Source organism: Callorhinchus milii, unplaced genomic scaffold (assembly GCF_018977255.1).
Source record: "Callorhinchus milii isolate IMCB2004 unplaced genomic scaffold, IMCB_Cmil_1.0 Scaffold17, whole genome shotgun sequence".
In the NCBI taxonomy this organism is placed as follows: Eukaryota; Metazoa; Chordata; class Chondrichthyes; order Chimaeriformes; family Callorhinchidae; genus Callorhinchus; species Callorhinchus milii.
The window spans coordinates 1,340,780-1,367,128 of NW_024704758.1; the positions used below are offsets into that span (position 1 = coordinate 1,340,780).

At 54.9% G+C, this 26,349-nt stretch overlaps 1 protein-coding gene across 1 annotated transcript in view; it reads left to right on the top strand.

The window, feature by feature from the left end:
* The window catches only part of LOC103172674 (diacylglycerol kinase zeta-like), a 71,442-nt gene that overhangs the window by 14,698 nt on the left and 30,395 nt on the right, over positions 1 to 26,349 (top strand). The window contains exons 3-14 of the mRNA XM_042341649.1: positions 15,013 to 15,121; positions 16,763 to 16,858; positions 18,422 to 18,499; positions 19,057 to 19,113; positions 19,604 to 19,672; positions 20,179 to 20,250; positions 21,561 to 21,677; positions 21,939 to 22,007; positions 22,573 to 22,668; positions 23,567 to 23,649; positions 24,080 to 24,140; positions 24,579 to 24,692. Coding sequence (XP_042197583.1) covers positions 15,013 to 15,121; positions 16,763 to 16,858; positions 18,422 to 18,499; positions 19,057 to 19,113; positions 19,604 to 19,672; positions 20,179 to 20,250; positions 21,561 to 21,677; positions 21,939 to 22,007; positions 22,573 to 22,668; positions 23,567 to 23,649; positions 24,080 to 24,140; positions 24,579 to 24,692 — 1,021 coding nt within the window. The remainder of the gene's footprint in view (positions 1 to 15,012; positions 15,122 to 16,762; positions 16,859 to 18,421; positions 18,500 to 19,056; positions 19,114 to 19,603; positions 19,673 to 20,178; positions 20,251 to 21,560; positions 21,678 to 21,938; positions 22,008 to 22,572; positions 22,669 to 23,566; positions 23,650 to 24,079; positions 24,141 to 24,578; positions 24,693 to 26,349) is intronic.

The window sequence follows — 26,349 nt, forward strand, 5'->3', positions numbered from 1 at the left end:
AGAGAGAGTGAGTGAGTGAATGAGCGAGTAGCAGGAGGGATTAGCTCGGAGAGGAAGTGCGGTGATGTATTCGGCAGTGAGTGAGTGAGTGAGCGAGCGAGCGAGTGAGCAGTGTGTAATACGAGGCTGTGCCCCAGTGGGGAGTGAGCACACAGAGCGCCGGAGGCAATTTCTCACTCACTCGCTCACCGAAACCAACCCCTGGCAGGTCGTAACTTTAATTTCTCTCTCTCTCTCGCTCTCTCTCTCTCTCTCTCTCTCTCTCTCTCTCGCTCGCTCTCTCTCGCTCGCGTTTGCCGAGCTCTTCCTGTAGTTTTTGCTGTAGTTTTTGGTTTTGCTACTTTGCTTGGAGTTAGAAATCACCGTCGTTAGGTTCTGGTTCTCAAGAACAGTGAGTCAGGCTGTTTGGTTTTGAGTCAAGGTTTCCCCGCGCTGTAATCTAACAGGCTTTAAAAGTCAACTACAGCCTGACCCTGTCTGTCTGTCTGTCTGTCTGTCTGCGCACAGTTTTGTCTTGTTTTGTTTTTACATTCCCCCCCCAACCCCCCACCCCTTGCAACTAACACCGCTCCCCCAACCACACCCTAAGATATGAGTGTGCAGCACAGGTGAGGATTTCCTTTGGTGCCCTCACCCCTTCTGCCATTCATTTCCCATTCCCCCATTCCCCCTCCACCCCCCCCCCCCCCCCCTCCCCCGCGCCCCCCCCATCCTAACTCTCTCCCACAACGTAAAACTCAGGTGGATGTTAAGGATTTCCCGCGACGTTATTGGAAAAAAACGAAGACAGTTTCCCTCTCGCGTGGTGTCCAGGCTGATAATTCCTCCCACACCCGCCCCCCCACTGCATTACCCCCCCCCACTGCAATACCCCCCCCCACTGCATCCCCCCCCACTGCATTCCCACCCCACTGCATCCCCCCCACTGCATTCCCCCCCCCACTGCATCCCCCACCCCTACTGCATCCCCCCACTCCTACTGCATCCCCCACTCCTACTGCATCCCCCACCCTACTGCATCCCCCCACTCCTACTGCATCCCCCCACCCCTACTGCATCCCCCCACCCCCACTGCATCCCCCCACCCCCACTGCATCCCCCCACCCCCAATGCATCCCCCACCCCCACTGCATCCCCCACCCCCACTGCATCCCCCCACCCCCACTGCATTCCCCTCCCGCATAAATAGAAATCGCTTTGCGGCTGTTTGCGTTAGGTTGCAGTGCACAACTAAGCTTCCGCCTTCACCTGTAATAACAGTCACTACACTTGGTAGCAAGTCCCGAACAAGCGAGAGGGAGGGGTGAGTGTGAGGGGTGGGTGGAGTCGGGTGGGGTTGGGAGTGGTCTGGGAGGGCGGGAACCATAGGCACGCTGGAAGGTTTTTACGAGATTTAAATACAAATAAAACTAATAGTAATTACTATAATAATAATAATAACCCTTAGATTTGAATGTAGAGCCTCTCACATCGGGAAGGCGTCTCAAAGCGCTTCACGGGATTTACCGGAGAGTGGAGCGACTATGTGCTTTTATGGGTCAGACGCCGTCCAGCGTGGAGGACGCTGTATAAATCCAAGTTGTTGTTGTTGTTGTTATTTACTGAGGGGGTGAGGCAGCGTGGTGGGGATGGGATGGTTTGAGGCTGGCAGTTCCAGAGTTAGGGGCGTAGTGACTGTAGGTTTGGCCTCTGCTGGTGGTTTTGGGAAGAGGGGTGGGGTTGTGGTTGGGGGGTGGGAGGGAGGGGGTGAAGGGGGGATCATCTGATGCCGAGGGGAATGAAGGGGCTGGAATGCGTGACCAGGAAGGGAGAGACGCCGACTTTTCCTAACGTGTCTGTATTTCAACCGATAGACTGTTAACAATAACCGTTGCATTAGACACAGCGCCTTATCGTGTCGTGGAGACGTCTCAAAACGCTTCACGGGATGCAAGGGTGTAGTGACTGTGTGTGAAACATTGGCATGGATTCCTGCGCAGGAGCCTTCCCTACACTCGGGCAGTGGGCGGGGGGGGGGGGGGAAGGGGTGGGTGGCGGGGGGGTTGTGGGTGGAGAGAGGAGGGGGGAAAAGGGGAGCGAGAGAGGGAGGTTCAGTGTCAGCGCTGATTGTGTGGTGGCGAGTGGTTTCTGCTGCAGTAGAAGCCGAATTGCTTCCTCGCCGAGCGAGCTGTGAGCTTTGCTCTGCCCACAATGTCCTCGTTATCAGCTCATTAACCACAGGGCAGTGAAACCTCCCTCCGATAACTCGTGTTAAAAGTTCTGATGGAGCCACACCTGCAGTTTCTGGGCAATGCGCTCAGAACCCTTAGCAACAAACGCACAACAACTTGTATTCCGGTAATCATGATAATAATGCAATAAAATCAATAACCCTGGCATCTGATGTCGCCTTCGAGACGTCTCAAAGCGCTTCACGGATTCCGCTGTACGATGCAACGGCTGTGTTTTTTCTGGGCGAAACGCGGCAGACAGTTGCGCGCAGCAGCGTTCCCGCAAACAGTCGTGGACCCCATTTTGCTTTTTCTTTTGTTGGCGCCGTTTAAGCCGAGTTTAAAAAGAACCTCGTAACTCGGAACAACAGCTGCTCGCTGTCACACAGTGACCCTTGGCTGCAATCCATTCACGTTATCCAAAGATATTTGTCAGGTCAGGATATCAAGGGATTCGGGGAAAAGGCGGGTAATTGGAGTTGAGGTACAGATCAGCCTCGATCTTTGGAATAAGAATAATAAATTTGGTCACTTCAATCCGCGACTGTTTGTGGGGACGCTGCTGTACGCAATTGGCTGCTGCGTTTCGCCCACAAAATACGCAGTCACTACACTTTACAGTACATGCTGCGAAGCGCTTTGAGGTGCTTCGAAGACGTGATCAGGCGCTGGATTAAATGCAAGGATTATTATTGTTGCTATTATTTAATAGAATGGTGGTGCAGGCTCGAGGGGCTGAATGGCCTACTGCGTAACCTTGGAGTCCGTTTGCTGTAGCTCTGTGGCTTGTTTTGTGCTGATTTGCACCCGACGAGATTACCTTGACCTGAATGTTGCTGCTCACTTTCTCTCGTTCTGATAGAAACAGACAGCAGATAGGGCAGGAAGTTCGCCGGCAGTGAGATAAAAACCTGCTTCACCTTCAATCTTGCCAGTTTCTGGTAGTTGACGCAGAACGATTCTGAGATCTCCCAAACGTTGTTGGAATGGGGTGTGGGGGGGGGGGGAGGGGATGTGTATTTGTTGTGCGGGCCCGCGCGTGTGTGTTGCGCGTGTTTGCGCGTGTGTGTTTGTGGTGCGCGCGTGTGTGTGTATTGCGCGTGTTTGTGTGTGATGTGTGTGTTGTTTGTGTGTGTGTGTCTTGCGTATGTTGTGTGTGTGTGCGTTGCGCGCGTGTGTTTGTGTGTATTGTCTGTGTGTGTGTTGCGTGTGTGTGTGGCGTAATATGATCAATAATAATATAATAATATGTGTGTACATATGTCAAACACAAACCATAATATGTCAAATGCTCTGTAGTTTGGTTTGAATCATCTTTAAGTTACAGTGCTGTAGTATTATTATTAATTATTAATTACTATTGTTATAATAATGGCGCTCTGAGACACTGCCCTGCTTGGAGGGCGCATGTGTGTGTGTTGCGTGTGTGTGTGTTGCGCGTGTGTGTGTGTTGCGTGCGTGTGTTTGTGTGTGTTGTCTGTGTGTGTGTTGCGTGTGTGTGTGGCATACGTGTGTGTGTTGCGCATGTGTGTGTGTTGCGTGCATGTGTGTGTGTTGCGTGTGTGTGTGTGTGTTGCGCATGTGTGTGTGTTGCGTGTGTGTGTGTGTTGCGTGCGTGTTTGTGTGTTTTTGTGTGTTGCGCGCGTGTGTTCGTTTGTGTGTGTGTGTGTGTGTTTTGTGTGTGTGTGTGTGTGTGTGTGTATATATATACCAAGCAACTGCCCAAATGTGGAAACTCTCTGTAGTTAGGTTTGGAGACTCTTGAGCACGGCGATGGGTTTCCGAGTGTGTGGGCCAAAAATAATATACACTTCGGGGATGATTGTGAGAGAATCCATTAAGTTTTTTTCTCTCTCTCTCTCTCTCCCTCTCCCCTCTCTCTTCTGGGAACTTGCTGGCAAGCTGTTGCGTATTTATTAGCCTTGTGTACATTGGACCGAGACAGTGACTGATAAAGCAGCTCCAACAATCTCCCGGCTCGCACCGCCTTTGCTCCGTCTCCTACTGAAGGCCTCGTTTGGGCCGGCCATTTTGGTCAAGGCTCTTAAGTTCTTCTCCGCTTGCAGAAAATGCAGTCACTACACCTCACAGTAAAGTCCTGGGAAGTACGGCAATGGCACCTGGAGTTGTACACTGTTGTGCAGTCAGGGATTTTGGACCCGAGTCGGGGGTTGGGATCGGGAGGGGGTGGAGAGCGGAGAGGGCGGTGGGGGTAGGAGGGTGACTGAAAGCTCGGTTGAAGAGGAGGGTCTTGAGGACGGGCCTTGAAGGAGGTGAAGGGCGGCGGACTGTGGGATGGAGTTCCAGAGGGTGGTGGGGGGGGGGGGGGGTCGGAGAGGGTGAAGGGCTGAACGCTGATAGCGGGGTGGGCTGGGTGGGGGAATATGGAACAAGTCGGAGCCTGCTGACAATGGGATGATATTAATATGATCGATAATAATATAATAATATGTGTGTACATATGTCAAACACAAACCATAATATGTCAAATGCTCTGTAGTTTGGTTTGAATCATCTTTAAGTTACAGTGCTGTGGTATTATTATTAATTATTAATTACTATTGTTATAATAATGGCGCTCTGAGACACTGCCCTGCTTGGAGGGCGCTATATGAGTGCAAGTTGTTGTTGCTGTACTCTACGGGGTAACATGATGGGTGGGGAAAGGGCACTACATTGCCAGAGGTACTGTCCTTCGGATGAGAGGTTAAGCCCTGGTCTGCCTGTCTGGGCGGTACGTTTTAAGTTAAGGCTACTCGCAAAAGTTTGTCCTGGCGATGAGATTGACCGTTGACTTCAGGGCTGTTTGTGTGTGTGTGTGGTGGGGGGGGGGGGGTCTTGCCCTGTGTTGTGGCTCCCGCATACAGAACGCCCACGTCGCTGGAACTCACAGTAAAATCGTGCGAAGGCTTTTGAGACAATCTCGGTGACGTCGTGTAGGAAATACGATCATGGGATGATAATAATAATAATTATGTAATTCCAATGTTTTCCTCCTCGTACAAGTGCTTCGGGGCATTTAACCTTGGTGCAATGCGTTGGTGTAGAAATGCAAGTTATTGGGGGCGGGGGAATCGCTGGCCGACTTGTGGTGGTGTCTGATCGACACCATTAGGTCAGAGATGGAGGCTGCCTGTGCGCTCACTCCTTAGCGGGAGGGAGGGGAGGTGAGGGAGGGGAAGAAGGAGAGAATTTAGCCCCGGGAACCCTGCCTGGCAGCATAGGGAACACACACACACACAACGCATACACATACAACACACTCTCACACACACACCGCACACACATATACCCACAGGGCTCACACACAGTATACACTCACACACACACACTACACTTCGCACTACACACAACACACACAGGGCTCACACACACCACACTACACACACAGGGCTCACACATACACAAGCACAGACACACACAGGTAAACTCACAGACAACTCATTTATACACACACACACACAGACTCTCACACACACACGGCTCTCAAATACACACACGCAGGGTTCACACCCACACACGGCTCACTCACTTGCACATTCACACATACACACACACACATAGAGGTAGACTCACAGACACACTACTCACACACAACAACAAAATTACATGTGTACAGCGCCTTTCACGTCGGGAGGACGTCCCAAGGTGCTGGACAGTCAGGGTTTCGGACCCGAGCTGAGGGTCGGAATTGGAGAGGGTTGGAGGCGGGTGATTAAAGGCACGGTCAAAGAGGAGGGTCTTGAGACACGTCTTGAAGGAAGCAAGGGAGGGGCGAGGCGAAGGGACTGTGGGATGGAGTTCCAGAGGGTGGGCAGAGTGGCTGAAGGCCCGCCCGCCAATGGTGGGGTGTGCGAGGTGGGGGACATGAAACAGGCTGGAACCCGCTGAATGGAGGGAGCGAACAGGGTGGTAATCCTTTAATCCTTTAATAATCCTTTGCATTTGATATAGTGCTTTTCACGTCGGGAGGACGTCCCAAAGCGCTTCACAGAACACACTGTAAAGTGAATTGACTGTACATTTGTGGGCGAACGCGGCAGCCAATTGCGCACAGCAATGTCCCACAAACAGTCGTGGATTGAAAATGACCAATTTTATTATTGTTTTGGTTTTTTTTGGATTATTATTAGGCTCTTTGTGGAGTAAGGAAAACTTGCCCAAGGTTTGGCCCTGACCTGCCTGGAATTGAAGTCAGGTCTCTCGCTGGCAAAGCGAGTGCTCTAACCACTGAGCTACAGGACTCCAGTTAGCTCTCCATCCAGGACTTGACGTCTGACAGACAGCCCCACACGCGCACACACACACACACACACACACACACACGCACGCGCAGCTGTAGATGTGAGGGTCAGGCCGATGCTGTGTGACATAACAGTGAGACCTGAAATTAACCAAAACCTGCGGAAATGTCACGTTTGCTGTGGCTGCTCCGGTAAACTGTAAAAAGCTGAATGGCATGCGGGGGTGGGGGGGTGATAGGTGTGAAGAGCGGTTGGGAAATCGTGTCTAATTTCGGCTCGTGCTCTCACCCACATTCTCTGTTTGTGATACTCTTCGCAGTCTTGTGCACTCGGAGCTGCGGTTTTCAACAGACTGACTCATAGCCTCCAGAAAAGAGACCTGTAATAACCTGCATCAGGGGAACCCAGTCTCTCCCTCCCTCTCGGCTACACTCTCTCTCTCTCTCTCTCTCTCGCTCCCCCACCCATTCCTTCCCTCTTTCTCTCTCTCTCTGTCTCTCTCTCTCTCTCTCTCTCCCCCCCATTTTCTCTCTCTCCCCATTCTCTCTCCTATTCTCTCGTTCCTATTCTCTCTGCCTCTCTTCCCCATCCTCTCCCCCCCTCCCACTTTTGCGGAGTCTGTGCAAGCGAGAGGACCGGGGTTTGATTCCCGGGCCGGGGCGAAACCTTAGGCAGATTTCCTCACTTCGAGGGCCTCTGTTTCCCTAGAAATAAATTGATTGACGGGTTCCTCTCTGGGGATAATAATCCTGCCCTCTCCCCCCCACTCAGTCCGTGACTGTTTGTGGGACGCTTTGGGGGCCATATACAAGTGCAAGTTGTTGTTGTCTATTCTGTGAAGCGCGTTTATGTATATGCAACGATTATCATTATTATTTGCTCCCTCTCTCTCCCCCGTTTGCTCCCTCTCTCTCCCCCATTTTCTCCCTCTCTCCCCCATTTTTTCCCCTCTCTCTCTCTCTCTCTCTCTCTCTCGCTCTCTCTCCCCCCCCCATTTTCTCTCTCTCTCTCTATCTCTCCCCCCACATTTGCTCCCTCTCTCCCCCATTTGCTCCCTCCCTCCCCCATTTGCTCTCTCTCTCCCTCTCTCTCCCCCCCCCCCCCCCCCCCGCCATTTGCCCCCCTCTCTCTCTCCCATGCCCCCATCCTAGATCAGGTTTCAATCAGACTTGACTCACAGCTCCCCCACCCCCCGCCAACAGTCAGAAGGACCAGTTTGCTGAAGAGCTGGAAGCCTCATTGGCGCGGAGGGAACTCAATATCCCTGCTCATTATTCTGCTCTTTTCTCATGCTAAAGAGAAGAGGGAAGTTACTTTATTCCCTTTCTTTCCCCCCCCCCCACATCCCATTGACGGCACATCTAAGGCAGATCTACTCATGCCTCGACCTTTCCTCCTTCGAGGAGAATTGATTACGCCGATGGTGTGAATAGAAGGAGCCTGAGCTGTGAGGAGATCAAAGCAGCCGGCCTGTGTTTTGATCATCTCATTCTCTCTCTCTCTCTCTTGTTTTTCATACTAAGGCTCTTTATTGTGACCCAAACTGTTTTGCTAAATGGTAGAATGTGACGGGGAATAATGTGCCGTGAGCTTTTGGCTTCTGGGAGATCAGCCAGAGACGGGCTTTGGTTTAATCCCAATCGAGGATCTGGTTTGTAATCAATAGTAATAATAATAATCCTTTTGACACATGGCCTTATCCAGTTTTCGAGACATCTCAAAGCGCTTCACAGAATACACTGTAAAGTGTAGTGTCTGTATTTTGTGGTTCCTCGGGAGGTTTTCTAAACGCTCTCTTCCCCGAGCCCCTCCGCCCCATCCTTTTTGGGGCGTTTTACCCACAAAATACAATCAATTCACTTCATGGTATATTCCGTGAAGTGCTTTGAGCCGTCTCAACGATGTGACACGACGCAGTATCAAACGCATTACAACAACAACATGCACTTATATAGCGCTGACTCTGAGGCGGTGGTGGGTGGGGGGGATGCCTGGGGGCGGGTGACTGTAAGCAGGGCCGAAAAGGAAGGTTTGGGGAGTGAGGAGGTCGGAGAGGTAGGGAGGTGCCAGGGAGTGAATGGATTTGATTTGAAAACGTTTACTGTAATTATGATTGCCGTCGCGATCCATTTTGCATTTCAGAGGGTTGTGGGTTCAGGCCCCGTGTTGCATCTTTGAGCTCGCGGTCGGGGCTGGTAACTCAGTGTATGGTGGGGGTGGGAGGGGGGGGTGGTGGGCTGTACTGTCAGAGGCACCTACTTTCAGATAAGACGTTAAACTGAGGTCCTGTCAGTGCTCTGCGGGCTCCAGCCTGCTTCACACCCATCATCAGTAGTCGGGCCTTCCGCCTCTCTCTGCCCCCACGCTCTGGAACTCCATCCCACAGTCACTTCACCCCCCGCCCTCGCCTCCTTCGAGGCCCGTTTCAAGACCCGCCGCTTCGACCGAGCCTTCGGTCACCCTCCTACCCCTCCCCTCTCCCCCTCTACCCCCCCCCCCACCCTCCTGATCCCAACTCCCAGCTCGGGTCCAAATCCTTGACCGTTCAGCGCTTTGGGACGTCCTCCCGACGTGAAAGGCGCCGTGTAAATGTCATTGGTTTATTTGTTGTTGTTGTTGTTGTTGCCCTGTCAAGGGAAGTGTTATGGATCCGATGCATTAGTCAAAAAGAGAAGAGAAATTCCTTGCAGAGCCCTTTCCCACCCCCTCACCTGGGAACCACAGTGGAGCATCAGCCAAGACTCTCAGCGCAGCTCAGAGGCCCTGACGTGATTGTTGCTCATGTGGGGCGGGTGACGGGTGGCGGGTGGTTTGAAGCCACGACCTTCTGATGCGGAGGCGAGAATGTGATTCCCAGCAATTGTCTTATTTACTCAAGATAGACTTTGGTGTCTGGCTCCCCTCCCCGTGACCTGCTGTTAGCTGTGCTGTGTTACCGTATCTGTGTGGGTGTAAAGGGCAGCTGGGGGTTGAGGTTGCAGGTTGAGAAATCGGTGGTGGAATCGACTGCCAAATGCTAAAGCCCAGGCGAGGGGTTTGGAGGCGAGGGGAGGGGAGGGTTGGAGTAGAGATCGAGCTGCTGAACGAGCTCCAACGCTGCAAACACAACTGCAGGCGGGAGATCAGGTCAAGAACTACTGGTTTCACCTTCAAAGACCTCCACGGCCTCGCTCTCCCCCCGCCCCCCCCCACACCTCTGCAATCTCCCAACCCCCTACTGTCCTGCCCGCTCTCTCTGCTCAGTGGGCTCCGGCCTGCATTCACGTCCCCCCACCTTCCTCGCTCACTATGGGTGGACAGGCCCTCTGCCCCCATCCTCTGGAACTCCATCTAGTCCCCCACCCCCCCCCTCGCCACCTTCCAGAGCCAAGACCCTCAAGACCCTCCTCTTTGACCGTGCTTTCGATCTCCCGGTTTCCCCCCCCCACCCCCGCGCCCTCCACCCTCCCCGACCCCCACCTCAGCTTCGAAACTCTGTCTGTCTGTCCAGTGCCTTGGGACGTCCTCCCGACATGAAAGGCGCTGTACACATGTAATGTTGTTGTTGTTTATAATAGTAGTAATAATCCCAGCATTCGATCTAGCGCCTCATCGCGTCTTCGAGACGTCTCAAAGCGCACTGTAAAGCGAATTACTGAAGCAGGGTGTGTCCCTCAGGTGGTTTGGGCAGACAGAGTAGGTTCCATCCCAGACAATACAGTACACAATTACACTTGTACAGCGCCTTTCTAGTGGGGAGGATGTCTCAAGGCGCTGGACAGACAAAGAGAAACCATGAGTTTGAGGAACTCGGTGGTTTGGTTTCGAAGCTTCTTCACCACAGCGATGGGTTTCTCACTGTGTCAGATGCCGACATCAACAATAAATATGAAGAGTAAGCAATGAGCAGGGCCACAGGAAGAAATCCCAGACGGTTTGATGCCGTGTTGATAAGCCGTGTCGAATGACTGCTCTCAGCGCCGCAACAGGGTGGGGTGGGGGGAGCATACAATCAGGAGTAGCCAACTGGAAATTGGGTGTCTGTGTGTAGCTGTGTGTGTGTGTCTAGGTGTGTGCCCGCATGTGTGTGTGTGTGTGTCTAGGTGTGTGCCCGCATGTGTGTGTGTCTGTGTGCCTTTCTGTGTGTGTCTGTATCTTTGTGTTTGCGCGTGTCTATCTCTGTGTCTCTTGTTTGTCTCTTGCGCGCGTGTGTATGTATGTGTGCGGTCTGTGTATGTGTGTTTGTGTGTATACATGTGTCTTTGTATATGTATTTATGTATGTGTTTGTGTGTATGTGTGTATGTATGTGGGGGGTGGGGGGGGGGTGGAGGGGGTAGTGAGGAGGAGTTAGAGATTATTTGATGAGTTTTGAGGCATTACAGAGAACTCTTTCAAAGAGCCGGAACTGGCATGATGGGCCGAATGGCCTCCTTCTGTGCTGTTAGGTCCAATGATTCTAATTCCTCTTCAGTGCGGAGGCGGGGTGGGGGCTATTTTCCACCCTCCAGGAAATCTACAGCGGTGGGTGGGCAGTAGAAAGGGTGCGAGGCTTTGGCTAAGATCAAGTGCGGTCTCTGTTGTCGCCAGTCACTGGTTGCTCTCCCTCGGTCATGTTCAGAGCCGCCTTTGCCCGCGGTTCATTCCGACTGGAAGGGCCACAGTCCGGAGAGCAATGCCCTCGCTCTCTGGCGGCTGGGACGGGGATTGCGGGGACACCAATCTGAGGAGTTTGATCCGATCTCAGAGAGAGAGAGAGAGAGGAAAGGAAAAGGCAGAATTCGAGAGCTCGCCCGATGGCTGGGTCACCAGGCTCAGGCCGGACTCGCCCAGGCCAGAGAGAGGCCATTCGGTCGCCTGACTTGCTCGGGCTGTCGTGCGGAAAGGAATCAGGAACCTTGTGGTCCTTTGAGGATTGAGGATCTAGATTATAATAGTATAATCATACAAATACAATCATGGTTTGTGGGTCTTTCGCCCACAAAATACACAAGTCGATTCACTTTATTCCATGAAGGGCTTTGAGACATCTGGAAGGCGTGATAAGGCGGTATAGCAAATTATTGCTGTTGTTATAACAATCCTTGCGTTTCAGACAGCGACTTATCACGTTGTCGCGACGTCTCAAAGCGCTGCACAGGATGTGTTGCTAAGGTGTGTACTTTGTGGGCGAAACGCGGCAGCCAATTGCGCACAACGGCGTCCCGCAACCCGTCGTGGATCGAGCGAACAAATGTTTTGTTGAGGGGGAAGGGATTATTAGCCCCGGAAAGCGTCAATCGACGAACGAACGAGTTCCTATTTGCTGTAGCCGAACAGAGGCCGCGTAAAGTAATGTTGCGCCCTGTCTGGATCCTCGCTCCTGCGAGGTGAATGCTCTTGGCCACTGGACGACGGGACTCCACGGGTTATGGGCGGGGAAAGGGATATCTGGGGGCAACTCTGGATCTCGCGCTGAAGAACGTGATTCAATCTAATTGGGCCTAACCTCGCGGGCAGCCATCGATCATTGTCTGGTGTGTCTGCAGGCACTGTTGTGGCGGCTGTGAGTGCTGTCCTCTGGGGTCACATTACACGCAGAGCTATTCTGGGCCGATCGTCGATCCACAAAGGTGACCTTTCCATTCTCAGCCGTCAAACTAACGCCCACTCACGCTCTGGTAGCCACGTCGGGCTTCTTCACCCCGCGCTCGCTGCCGGGAAGCTGGTTATATTGTTGCTCGGAGTTGTATTATTACTCAGGATTGTATTATTCCTCATGGTGTAGGATGTTGGCTCTGACAATGCCGTGCTCTCCCCCCCCTCCTCCCCCCACACCCCAGATTTTCCCCAATGCCAGTGACCGGCTGCTCACATTACTGCGGTCCTGATCAATATCACATTTTGTAATAATAATTTTGCGATCGGCTTCTGCGTCAGAGACGGAGCGTCGCCCCCTCCTACGCCTGTTACATTGTGACGGAAGACCCTCCTCTTCGCCCGAGCTTACCGTCACCTCCTCCCCCATCCCCCCCCCCCCCACCCCGACTCAGTGTCAGACTCTGCCACTGTCAAAGGCTCCAAAACGCTGCTCCACGTGAGGATGTTTTATAAATGCAGGTTGTTGTTGAGAGGCGCTGTGTATGTACGAGTGACGTCCCCTTTGGGGGTGAGGGGTGAGGGTCAGGGTGGGCTTGGTTGGACTGGGTCCCAGTCACCCTGCGTCTGGCTGGACTGGGTGCCAGTCACCCTGCGCCTGGCTGGACTGGGTGCCAGTCACCCACGCCTGGCTGGACTGGGTGCCAGTCACCCCGCGCCTGGCTGGACTGGGTGCTAGTCACCCTGCGCCTGGCTGGACTGGGTGCCAGTCACCCTGCGCCTGGCTGGACCGGGTGCCAGTCACCCCGCGCCTGGCTGGACTGGGTGCCAGTCACCCTGCGCCTGGCTGGACCGGGTGCCAGTCACCCAGCGCCTGGTAACCTGTGCGTTTGGAAGATGTTGATCTGATCGCAGTCGGCAGTGAGAATGAACAGCGCCACAGCGAGCGTTTCAATAGTGGAGACACCTTTGTATTGTTGCAGTGAGTACTAAAGGCGCACAAAAGATGTGTATCTGTAGTATTAGTTACTGTTGTAAATGGTGTAGTATTATTGACTGGTGTAGTATTATTCAATGGTGTAGTATTATTGACTGCTGTAATCAATGTTGTAATTATCCATCAGTGCTGTATTACTACTCGGGGCAGTAATGATACTCGAGGGAGGTAATAATTATTATCACTTCAGAGAGTTGTGTGATTACACGGAGGGGCTGTATTATTACTTTGGAGAGGCTGTGATATTACTAAGGCAATGGTATTACTCATGGGCTGTATCATTACTCAGGGGCAGTGGTATTACCTGGGGGGGTGTATTGTTACTCAGGATTATATTATTACCTAGGGCCGTGTTATTACTCAGGGCTGTGTTATTACTCAGAGTTGTATTATTACTGAGGCTGTGTTATTACTCAGAGTTGTATTATTACTGAGGGCTGTGTTATTACTCAGGGCTGTGTTATTAATCAGTGCAGTGTTATTACTCAGGGCAGTGTTATTACTCAGGGCAGTGTTATTACTCAGGACAGTGTTATTACTCAGGGCAGTGTTATTACTCAGGACTGGTCGCTGCTGGGGGATGAGCTGAAGTTCTGATTCCTCGTTCTCTACCTTCAACAGAGAGCGAGTGAGGCCGGCAGCCCCTCCCCCCCCTTCCCCTGATCCCCGAACCCCCCCGACCCCCGACACAGACACAACCGCAAACCCATGGAGACCTTTTTCAAGAGACACTTTAGGAGGAAGCCGGTGGCCCCGGGGCCCGGTGCGGCCGATGGCTGCCGGCGAGCGGCGGTGATGGCCAGCAAAGTGCGTCGCCGCTCCAGCGTGGGGTTGCCCTCGGCCACACTGGCTCACCGACGGCGTTCCAGCCTTCAGCTCCCGGGGCCCCCGCCCTGCCCGGGCCGGGTCGGGAACGCCGTGCCAGCCGGGGCCGGGGCCGGAGTCCGTGCCGGGCGCCGGAGGTCCAGCACCACCACGCCAGGCCTGAACCCCAGGTTCGCGGTCAACAGACGGCCCAGCGGCAAAGCGCGGACCATCGACACCCACCTGCTGGGACCCTCCATGCTCCTGGCCAGCCTGATCCGCATGACCGAGGAGGAGGAGTTGGAAGAGAGGGAGAGAGAGAGGGAGAGGGAGGAGGAGAAGGAGGAGGAGGAAGGCGAGGATGGCCAGCCGAAACGCCACGGAGATCCCACCGGGGCCGAGCCGGAACGTGCCGAGACCTCGGCCAGTGGCGGCAGCTGGAGTGAAGCCTCAGCGCACGAGGAGGAGGAGGAGCAAGACGAGGGGGAGGGGCGCGTGTCTGATCTCTCGGTCGCGGTGAACGTCCCCCTCCGCCGCCTCCATGCCAAGCGGTTCCTGCGAGCCCCCCGGTGTCTGCGCCGCGCCTCCTCCCACCTCCTCCCCGTGGAGAGCGTGACCCTCGGGAGGTCCGTGGTCGGGCTGCGCGGCAACTACCGGCAGATCAGCCGGCGCGCCAGCTCCTCCCGGCCCCCACTGCCCGCCACCAGCCCCTGGGGTCTCCACAGGGCCCGGACCCCCTCCTGGGGACAAGTGGTGCCTCACCACTTGCGGAGGAGCTCGCTGGCGATCTGGCAGGAAGCCCTCATCGACGCTCACCCCTCCGAGTGGAACCGACTCCTATCGTACGTATTCTTTCCCCCCCCCCCACCCCCGGTCAGCGGGGCGATGGGTTTCCGCACGTGTCAGACACCCGGCTGACCCCAAAAAACACTCCCCCCTCCTCCCACCCCCCACTACAGTGATGGAGCCCGGCACAGAGGCTGTTACAGTCATGTCAAGCTCACAGCAAAGACTTCACCTCTGAGATTGATGTGTGTGTGTGGGTGGATGGGCGTGTGTGTGTTGGGGGGTGGGGGAGGTGGGAGAGGGGAGGGGAGGGAGCTGTGTGTGGGGGGTGGGGGGGTCACAGTGTATTCAAGTGTTTCCCATGTCGCAGATGTTCAGAGCAGACCACGTCATGGCTTTTTGTTGTTTTCTTTCAGGAAAGCTATCGCTAAGTCTGGGCTCCAGCACCTGGCAACGCAGCCCAATCCCTCCGCCACCTTGTGGCACGACACCGACCGCGAAGTTCGAAGCACGGTGGACTGGACGGTGAGCACGTTCTCGTGACAGGCGCCCAAACCCCTTCCTCTTCCCATTTCCTCCCACCACCCACAGCCCATTTGAGCCAATTGCCTTCCAAAACGCACAGTCACTCCACTTTGCAGCAGCGTAACGTTAATAATAATAATCCTTACATTTGACCCAGCGCCTCATCATGTAGTCGAGACGTCTCAAAGAGCTTCACGGGCAGGTTGCACTGTAAAGTGCAGTGACTGTGTGTTTTGGGGGCCAAACGCGGCAGCCGATCGCGCCCGGCGACGGCCCCACAAACTGTCGTGGATTGAAGTGACCAAATTATTATTATTTCGAAGGGTTTATTACCCCCGCAAAGTGTTCCAACAATCATCTAACGAGCGGTTTCCTACTTACTGCTGGTTAAACAGAGGCCTGTGTGTGTATGTATGTGTGTGTGTGTGTGTGTGTCTGTGTTTGTGGGGGGAGTAAGGAAACTTGCCTAAGGTTTCACTCTGATCCCGCACCGGAATCGAACACAGGTCCTCTCGCTCTCGAGCTATCCCGTGAAGCACTTTGAGTCGTCTCGACGACGTTTGATGAGGCGCCTTATCAAACGCAAGGATTACGGTGGACCTAACCCCCTTCCCACGGCCTCCCAAGGGGAGGGGGTGGTGGGGGGGGCGGGTGGGGTGTGTGGGCAGGGAGGTGGGGGAGAGGGCGGTGGTTGGTGTAGGGGGACTGCGGAGAAACTCAGGGCACTGTATGTTCTGGCGGTTTGCTCGGATGTTTGGCGACTGCCCTGTGTATATCTATATATATAAATGTCGGGCTATGTTTAGATTTATCTATTTGCTAGACGATGACAGGAAGCATCCATCAGCTCGTGGGGCTGCTTAGAGTAATGCCTGAGGTTAGCGCTTCCTGTGCTGTGCGAGCAGGAGGAGGGAAGAGTTCGCTTTAAAAGGAACAGGAAATCTCATTGAATATTATTACTTTTAACTGAGCAAGGAAACCGCGCGCACACAGAAAGCACCCGAACCAAAGCGCTTGTTCTGGATTGCGAGGAAGGGTTTGGAGGCCAAATACCAGACCTGGAGGAGCGGTGGTGGTGGGGTTGGGGGGGGGGGGTCTAAAATGGTTGGTTGAGGAGCGCCACACGCTGGCCGAGAGCGGGATTTGCAATGCCAAGATGGTTAGTGGCCACCCTGGTGTTTGGGTGTAGCTCAGTGCTTAGAGCACTCACCTCGCAAGTGAGAGATGTAGTTTCGATTCCCGGGGTAGGACAAAACCTTAGACAAGTTTCCTTACTCCCCACCCACCCACCCACACACATACACACACACACACACCCACCCACCCACGCCTCTGTTTACCGGCAGTATTTAGGAACCCGGTTGTTAGCCGATTGGCAGATCGCTTTTCCTGGGGTAATAATCCCTCCCCAAAAAAATGATCTTAAATAATAATTTGGTCACTCAATCCATGACTGTTTGTGGGACGCTGCCGCGCGCAATTGGATTTTGCGTTTCGCCCACACAATCCAGTCAATTCACTTTATAGTGTATCCCGTGAAGCGCTTTGAGACGTCTCGAAGACGTGATAAGGCGCTGTATCGAATGCAAGGATTATTATTATTGATTCAATAATAATAGTTGGTTGTCTCTCTCTCTCCAGGAGAACGCTCTGTACGGTGACCACATCTGGTTTGAGACCAACGTGTCCGGTGATTTCTGTTACACCGGGGAACAGAACTGCGTGGCCAAAATCCTGGTGAGTGGGGTGGTGGGGGGGGGGGGGGTGGGAGAGGGTGGTGGGAGAGTGGCAATCTGGAAAACTCTCTCTTCCCTCAAGAAGCTGTGGATTATGACTGGATCCATTCACATCTTCGCGACTGAGGTGGAGAGGTGTTTGTCAGATCAGAGGGATATGGGGCAAAGGCGGGTAAATGGAGTTGAGGTCCAGATCAGTCCTGATTTTAGAAAGGTGGAACAGGCTGAGAAATGGCCGCCTCCTGTTCCTATGAGGGGTCGCTCTGTGCTGGGACCACCATTGCTCTCGGCGTCACTGGGCTGAACAAGGAGGAAGAAAGGGCCAGGGTTCGTGCCCAGATCCAATGTTCCCCCCTTCCCCCCAGCTCCCCTCCTCCGCCTCCCTCCCCCTTCCCTCCATGGCTGGAGGAGGTGTCTGGATGTTGGTTGAGGACGGGATCAGAGGGGTGTCTACTGAACGTCACACACAACAACGTCCCCCAAACAGCCGTGGAGTGAACTAACGATTTTATCTGGGTGGCTCGCTGGCCAGACCACCGGGAGCCCGAGAGAGAAACTCCCTTTTCTCTTCAGATAGCACCGCGGAATCCTTAACGTCCACCTGTAATCTTGTAGAGACACAAATTTGGTTTAACGTCTGATCAGAAGGACGGATTAGAGGGAGAGTGTGGAGTGTAGATGAATGATTCTCTTCCCTGAGTTCCCAGCACAAGTTTTTTTTCTTTGGTCAGCCGAGTGTCTGTCACATGCGGAAACCCATCACCGTTTCTTAAGAGATTTTCACGGATCGCACCTACACATGGAAATCACAGAGATAGATTGTTGGAATAGAATACGCTCTCTCTCTCTCTCTCTGGAGGGACGCCTCCTGCTTACCTAATTCCGGCAAGTATTAGGCGCAGGTTGGAAAGAGCCAAGGTTTGGGGGCATCTCAGAATGCGCGTTGGGGTAACTGGTGGGGTCTAACCAACTAAAACTGCGTGGCTTGCCCATTGAGAGCTGTGTCTCGCCAGCTTTCCCGCTGCTTGTCCGGCTAGGACCACGCTACCCATTAGGGCTTTGGCTGCAGGGTTAACAGGAGCTGAGGGGGAGGATTCCCTACCCCAAGTATCTGGTCGGCCCTTCCAGGTCCTGCCGATGAGCCAGGCCGGGCTGGGCTGCCATCAGCAGTGAGTTTCCTGGCATACCGTGGACCCTTCTGGCTCAGGAACCGGACTAGAGAGAGAGAGAGAGACCATCACAGAGAGGGATGGCTCGATTCTGGTATCCCATTGCCAGGCAGGTCACCTTGGAGCCAGTTCAGCACCGAGCAGACCCCGCTTAGACCCCTCCCCAACTCCGCGCGCCCCAAAAGAAGACATCGCTGGGGAAGAGAAACGGGTAGATTGGGGGTGACTGTGCCGCAGACTGTACTGCAGGCTAATGCTGCCGTCTGGTGGCCGATGGCGCACATGTCACCCTCATCAGGACCACTCCGGCTCCCTGTGTGGGTGTCGCAGGACTTCTTTAGGACGACACTGCTCTCTCACTCTCTCTTTCTCTCTCTCTCTCTCTCTCTCTCCAGCAAAAGTCGGTGTCCAGGAAGAAGTGCGCCGCCTGTAAGATCGTGGTTCACACCGCGTGCATCGAGCACTTGGAAAAAGTACGTCTCTTCCAATCTCCTCAATGGTCAGCTACGGTTTCCAGGGCACCGGCCGCAACCTGCCTCCATCTACGTTGCCCACTCCTTGCTCTCCCTCTCTCTCTCTCTCTCTCTCTCTCTCTCACACTCGCTCTCTCTCTCGCGCTCGTTCTCTCGCGTGCACGCACTCTCTCTAAACCCTCTCTAGCTCTGACACATCTGTCTCTCTGTGTGTCTTTCTGTCGTTTTCTCTCTCTCTCTCTCTCTCTCTCTCTCTCTCTCTATCTCTATCTCTTTCTCACTGTCCCTCACCCTCTCTCTCTGTTCACTCTCTCTCTCTCTAAATATATATATGTGGGTGATCAACAACTGGAACAGAGTGACTTGGGAGGGAGGTTGAGGTCAGGAACACTGGGACTCGTTTCAAAAGTGTCTGGATGGTGTGATGGGGGAGAGTCGGGTGGGAGATCTGGAGGGGATGAGATGGGGAAGAGCCAAAGGGGCTTTGTCATCCGAACCGACCTTGTGATCCCAAGAGTGAAAGCCGGAATAAACTCATTTCACGTTTCCCTTTCCAGATAAACTTCCGATGCAAACCAACGTTTCGGGAGTCGGGGTCACGCAACATGCGAGAGGTAAGTGCGGCTGGTGTGAGGACGGTGGGCGTGTGATTGGCATGTAGATGGCGTGTGGTCGTGCTAGTGCGTGACTGGTGTGTGGATGGCGTGTGGATGGTGAGTGAGTGGTGGGTGGGTGGCGTATAGGTGGCAGCGTGCGGGCAGTGCTGGGGGTAGGGGCAGGGTCGAGCCAGGGTTCAGGGCTGGAAATGGCCTGCGGAGAGCGACTGGACAGGTGGGTCGAAGAGGAAGGTTTTCAGACGGGACTTGAGAGAGGGGAGAGAGGGGGAGAAAGGCGGAGGGGTTGAGGGAGAGTGGTCCAGAGTTTCGGGGTGCATTGGCTGGAAACGCGAACTCCGATGGTGGGGCGGAGGGTGCGAGGGACGAGCAGGAGGCCGGTGCCAGTCGAGCGGTGGATTGGGGAGTGAGGAGGTCGGAGAGGGTGGGAGGGTCGGTGTTTGCGGAGTTCCCGTCGCCCTCTCACCCGCCGCTGTTTCTCTCCCGTCAGCCAACCTTCGTTCGGCATCACTGGGTTCATCGCAGGAGGCAGGAGGGCAAGTGCAAGCAGTGTGGCAAGGTACGAGTCTACACACGCCAGTCACCCATCGCCACACGACATCTACCCGGCCAGTCACATGCTGCCACACGCCATTACACGGCCAGTCACCCATCGCCACACGCCATCTACACGAGTCACACGCTGCCACACACCATCTACACGGCCAGTCACCCATCGCCACACGCCATTACACGGCCAGTCACCCATCGCCACACGCCATCTAGACGAGTCACACGCTGCCACATACCATCTACACGGCCAGTCGCACATGCCATCTACAGACCACTCATACACTCATACACATACACTCACACACGCCATCCACACACTTCACGTGTCATCTCCACACCAGCGACCCGCTGCACACCAGTCACACACTGCCACGCAACATCCACACGCTGTTACACGCTGTTCGCATGTGGTGACAGCCGCTGCAGAGGACTAACACACAGGCTGAGGCTGTCATACAAGCCCGTGTGTGTGACGTGTGCGCGTGTAACGTGTCTGTGCTCGGCTGCCCTCAGGGTTTCCAGCAGAAGTTTGCCTTTCACAGCAAGGAGATCGTCGCCATCAGCTGCTCCTGGTGTAAACAAGCAGTGAGTGTCCCACTGACCATCACTGTCCCTCTCTCTCTCCCCTCTCTCTCTCTCTCTCTCTCTCTCTCCCCCCCCTCTCTCTTTCTCTCTCCCCCCCTCCCTCTCTCTCTCTCTCTCCGCCTCTCACACATTCTCTCTTTGCTCCTCTCCTCACTGTGCTCTTGCACTCTCTCTCTCGCTCTCTCTCTCTCTCTCTCGCTCTCTCTCTCTCAGTCTCTCTGTCCGTCTCTCTGTCCGCCTCTCTCTCTCTCCCTCTCACACACTGCCCCTCTGCTCCCCGCTGTGCTCTCACACAGTCTCTCTTTCTCTGTCTCTCTCTCAGTCTTTCTTTCATGCAGACTCTCACTTTCTTTCTCTCACTCTCACTCACACTATCTTTCTGGATCTCTCGCACACTCTCACACACTGTCTCTCTCTTAAACACACACTCTCTCACTCTCACACACCCTCCTCTCTTTTCCGACACTATTTCTCTCATTCTCTCTCACACACACCCTCTCTCTCTCACACATACAAACTTTCTCGCACTCTCACACACCCTCTCGCTCTTTATCGGATTCCCAACTGTCTCTCACTCACACTGTTTCTCGTACTCTCTTCTCTCTCTCTCACAAACTCACTCACTCTCTCGCTCACACACACTCACTCTCTCACTCTCACACACACTCACTCTCTCACTCAAACTCACACACTCACTCTCACTCATTCTCACACACTCACTCACTCTCACACTCTCACTCACTCTCTCAGACACACACTCTCTCTCACACACACTCACTCTCAGTCTCTCACACACACTCACTCTCTCACTGGACATTGCTGTGCACAATTGGCTGCCGCGTTCGCCCACAAATATACCGTCAATTCACTTTACAGTACATTCTGTGAAGCGCTTTTGGACGTCTCGAAGACGTAATAAGGCACTGTATCAAATGCAAGGATTATTATTATTATTACTCACTCTCACACACTCTCACTCACTCTCTCACACACACTCACTCTCTCACTCTCTCACACACTCTCTCACTCTGTCACACACTTTCTCTCACTCACACACTCACTCTCTCACACAGACTCACTCTCTCACTCTCTCACAAACTCACTGTCTCTCACACACATACAAATTTTCTCACGCTCTAACATACCCCCTCTCTCTTTCTCTCACTCCCACTAACGCTGTTTTTCGTGCGCTTTCTCTCTCTCTCTCTCTCTCTCTCGAAACGCTTTGAGACGTCTCGAAGATATGATAAGACGCTATGTCAAATGCGAGGATGATGATGATGATGATGATTATTATTATTTCTCCGCAGTATCACAATAAGGTGACGTGTTTCATGCTGCAACAGATCGAGGAACCCTGCACGCTGGGGGCTCACGCTGCTGTCATCGTCCCCCCCACCTGGATCCTCCGTGTCAGACGTGCGCAGGTAAAACCTCCAACCCCAGCCCCCCTCCCTCGGTCCCACAGTCCCTCGGCCTCGATCCCTCCCTCACCTCCTTCAAGGCTACGTCTCAAGACCCTCCTCTTCAATCGCGAAGTCGATGCAAGTTGTCGTTGTTGATTTCCCCTGATTTCCTCGTGATATATGTCCCGTGTTTCCTCCCCCACCCCCCACACTTCACGCTGACTGACTGTTTCTCTTCTCTCTCCCCCCGCCCCCACAAACCCCCCGCTCCCATCCGCACAGACCTCGCTGAAATCCAGTAAAAAGAAAAAACGAACCTCGTTTAAAAGGAAATCCAGTAAAAAGGGAGAGGTAAGTCACTGTGAGACACTGCCCACACTACACACACACTACACACACTCTATGTGCGCACACACACTATACGCGCACACTACACACACTCTATACGCACAGACTACACACACAGAACACACACACTCTATGTACACACACGCTACACACACACTACACGCACACACTACACACACACTCTATACACCCACACCATACTCACACTCTGCAACCAACAATACGATTACATTTGTTTAGCGCCTTTCACGTTGGGACCTGCGTTCCCTCTAATTTTTCTTGGCCTTGGGCGGAATTGATTAGAGTTTGTTCACTGTACACACACACACTATACACGTACATACTAAACACACACACTACACACACTATACACACACACTACGCACACTATACACACAACACAACTCTACGCGCACACATATATAGACACATCGCTCATTTTCTGGAGCGGTTGATGAGAGCTGATTATGGTGGATCCTCTGGTGGATCCTCTTGGTTCTCCTCTATCTCTCTCTCTCTCTCTCTTTCTCTGTGACCCTCTATGACTGTCTCTTTCTCTCTCTCTCAGGACGGACGCTGGAAGCCGTTTATAATCAAGCCGGTGCCGTCACCCCTCATGAAGCCGTTGCTGGTGTTCGTCAACCCCAAGAGCGGGGGCAATCAGGTGTGTACCCCCTTCCCACCACCACCCCCCCCCCCACGCCCACATCTGCAGCCCTCGCCAGGCTCCGCTGGCTCCCAATCGCCGAACGGATCGACTTCAAGACCCTCCCACTCCTTCTTAAATTCCTTCCTGCCCCTAATTTTCCTCGGCTTCGGGTGGACGGATTCGGGTTTGTTCACCGATATTAAAAAAACAAGATCAAAACTTTGAATAGAACATCTTTTCGGAAAACCTTCTGTCGCAAACGGCACAAAGGTACGAAATACTGGAGGATTGTAACGACGAGACGCGCTGTGGGAGATTTTTCATTAAAAAAAATTGGGTGAGAGAGATTCCGTATCGCGGCCTCACCCCCAAAAGCAACAAAACCACCAATTAATAGTGAATAAGAATAACGATCCTCAAATTTGATGCCAGCGCCTGATCTCGTCTTCGAGACCAGTCTCGAAGCGCTTCACGGGAGACGCCGTGAAGTGGATCGACTGTATGTTTTTGTGGGCGAAACGCGGCAGCCAATTCCTCCCGGCAGCCGTCCCCACAAACAGCCGTGGACCGAAGTGACCAGATTAGTATCATTTTATTTCTTGAGGGATTATTATCAGGCGTGTGTGTGGAGTAAGGAAACTTGCCCAATATTTCGCACACCCCCCACCCCCAACCCACCACCGTGAAGCTACGCTATATAAGTTTTTACACACACAAACACACGCGGAGTGTCCCCTACCTCCTATCCCCCGTCCCCATACACACAAAGCCTCTCCCCACACCACCCCTAAACGCACACACCCAGCGCCCCTCGCAGTGCGAGAGTGCGTTGTTGTTGTTGTTGTGGGGGGTGGGGTTGGGGGGGGGGAGGGTGTTTAGCGGGATGTGGTCGGTGACTCTGGTTGTGTGGCAGGGATCGAAGATCATCCAGTCCTTCATGTGGTACCTGAACCCGCGGCAGGTGTTTGACCTGACACAGGGCGGCCCCAAGGAGGCGTGAGTAACCCAGGCTGGGGGGGGGCTGGGGGGCGCGGGGGGCGGGGGCAGGGTGGGGATATGCGGGGCGGGGATAGGGTGGGGGGGACGGGGCGAGGATAGGGTGGGGGGGACGGGGCGGAGATAGGGTGGGGGGGACAGGGCGGAGATAGGGTGGGGGGGGATATCTCTCCGGGGGGTGGGGAGGGGGGGGGGAAGAAACGGAAACGTCGTCGCATAGAAAGTAGTGGCTCTCAGGCTCCGCCTCTTGTGGTGAGGGGTGGGGCTTTCTAAGGGGCGGGGCATTGTCCAAAGGGCGCGGTGCCCTGGTATGAGGGGCGGGGCTGTTATCAGTGTGGGGGGGCAGGGGTGGGGCGGGGCGGGGGGCAGGGGTGGGGGGGGGCGGGGGGTCTCGGGCTGTGTGGCTGAGGGCTGCCGTGTGCTGTTTCAGGCTGGAGCTGTATCGCAAGGTTCAGAACCTGCGGATCCTGGCCTGTGGGGGGGACGGCACGGTGAGTGTGTGCTGACCCCCCCGCCCCGCCCTGCCCCGCCCCGCCCCGAGCTGCTCTCCCCCCTCCCCGCCCCCGCCCCGAGCTGCTCTCCCCCCCCGCTCCGCCCCGCCCCGAGCTGCTCTCCCCCCTCCCCGCCCCCGCCCCGAGCTGCTCTCCCCCCCCCGCCCCGCCCCGAGCTGCTCTCCCCCCCCTCCCGCCCCGAGCTGCTCTCCCCCCCGCCCCGAGCTGCTCTCCCCCCCCCCGCCCCGAGATGCTCTCCCCCCCCCCCCCGCCCCGAGCTGCTCTCCCCCCCGAGCTGCTCCCCCCCCCCCCCCCCGAGCTGCTCCCCCCCCCCCCCCTGAGCTCCTCCCCTGCCCCAAGCTCCTCCCCCCTCCACCTGTTAACTATTAACCTCTCACGGTTACCCTGTGATTTAACCCCCGATTGCCCTGTGTGCAGGTGGGGTGGATTCTGTCGATTTTGGACCAACTAAAGATGAACCCGCAGCCCCCCGTAGCTGTGCTTCCCCTGGGCACCGGGAACGACCTGGCCAGGACCCTCAACTGGGGCGGGGTGAGTGTCCCGGACCATCGACCACACCCCCACCCCGGCCCGCAACCTGCGCCAGCCGGCAAACCCCGGGGGAACACAGGGCAAAACAATAATAATTATAATAATAATCCGTGCATTTGACCCAGCGCCCCATCACGTCTCCAACACGTCTCAAAGCGCTTCACAGGATACACTGTAAAGTGGGGTGACTGTGCATTTTGTGGGCGAAACGCGGCAGCCAATTGCGCGCAGACGTATATTAACCTCTCTCTCTCTCTCTCTATGTCCCTCTCTCCCCTCTATCTATGTGTCACTCTCTCCCTCTCTGTCGGCCTGTCTCTCTCTCTTTGCATCTCTGCCTCGCCCTTTATTGCTCCCCCCCCCCCTCTCCCCCCCTGCTCTCCATCTCCCCCACTTTCTTTTGCCCCTTCTCTACTCCCCTCTCTCGCTCTCTTTCTTCACTATGTCTCTCCCCCTGTTTCTCTTCCCCACCTCTCTCTCTCTCCCCCCCCCCTCCCCACTCTTCTTCTCTCTCTCTTTGGGGGTGGGGGGGGTTCAGGGCTACACTGACGAGCCGGTGACAAAGATCCTGTCCCACGTGGAGGACGGGAACATTGTGCAGTTGGATCGCTGGACACTGCAGCAGGAGAGGAACGGAGAGGCCACCCCCGAGGAGAGAGACGAGCCGGCCGCAGAGAAGGTGTGTCCGGCGAGGAGAGGGAGGGGGAGGCGGGTCCCGGGGCAGTGAGTGAGGGGGGTGAGTGGGGAGGGAGAGCGAGGAGTGAGTGAGGGGGTGAGAGGGGAGCAAGGCAGTTGGAGAGGTGGAGGGGGGGGGTGGGGGCGGAGGGTAGCAATGGGGGCGAGGGAGAGGTCGGGAGAACCGAGGGGAGAGGGGGAGTGAGGGGAGGGGAAGGGTCGGAGTGAGGGTAGGGCGTGAGGGGAGAGGGGGAGCAACAGGGGAGAGGGGAGGGGGGAGCAAGGCAGTTGCACAGGGAATAGAGAGTGGGCTGGGGAGCAAGTTGAAGGTGGGGGGGATGTGTATCCCTGCGGGAGCCGGGATGTGTGTGGTGGGACAGTGACTCCCCGTGGTGGGGGGGGGGGGTATTGACCGTGGGGTAATGTTTGCTGACGACAGTTGCTACGTGCACCCCCCCCCCTCTCCGCAGCTTCCCCTCGACGTCTTCAACAACTATTTCAGCCTCGGTTTCGATGCTCACGTCACACTGGAATTCCACGAATCCAGAGGTTCGTTCCCGGGGGAGGGAAGGGGTTGCTGTGGGGGGGTCGGTGGGGGTGGTGGGGGGGGATCGGGGCGGGAGGGTGGATTTTGAGGCGAGTGGAGCGGGGCTAACCCCCCGGTCTGTGTTGCAGAAGCCAAGCCGGAGAAGTTCAACAGCCGCTTTAAGAATAAAATGTTCTATGCCGGGGTGAGTAACATTGCCCCCGATCCCCCCCCCGAGACTTGGCTGCCCTCACCCCCCACCCCCCACCTACCCCCCCCAGGCTGGTGACCCGTGTAACTCTCTCTTCCCCCCTTTCCCCCTGTCTCTCTCTCTCTCTCTCTCTCTCTAGACGGCGTTCTCAGATTTCCTGATGGGAAGCTCCAAAGATTTAGCCAAACACATCAAGGTGGTGGTGAGTGAACACAGTTACTCCATCAACAGCAGCCTGCACCCCT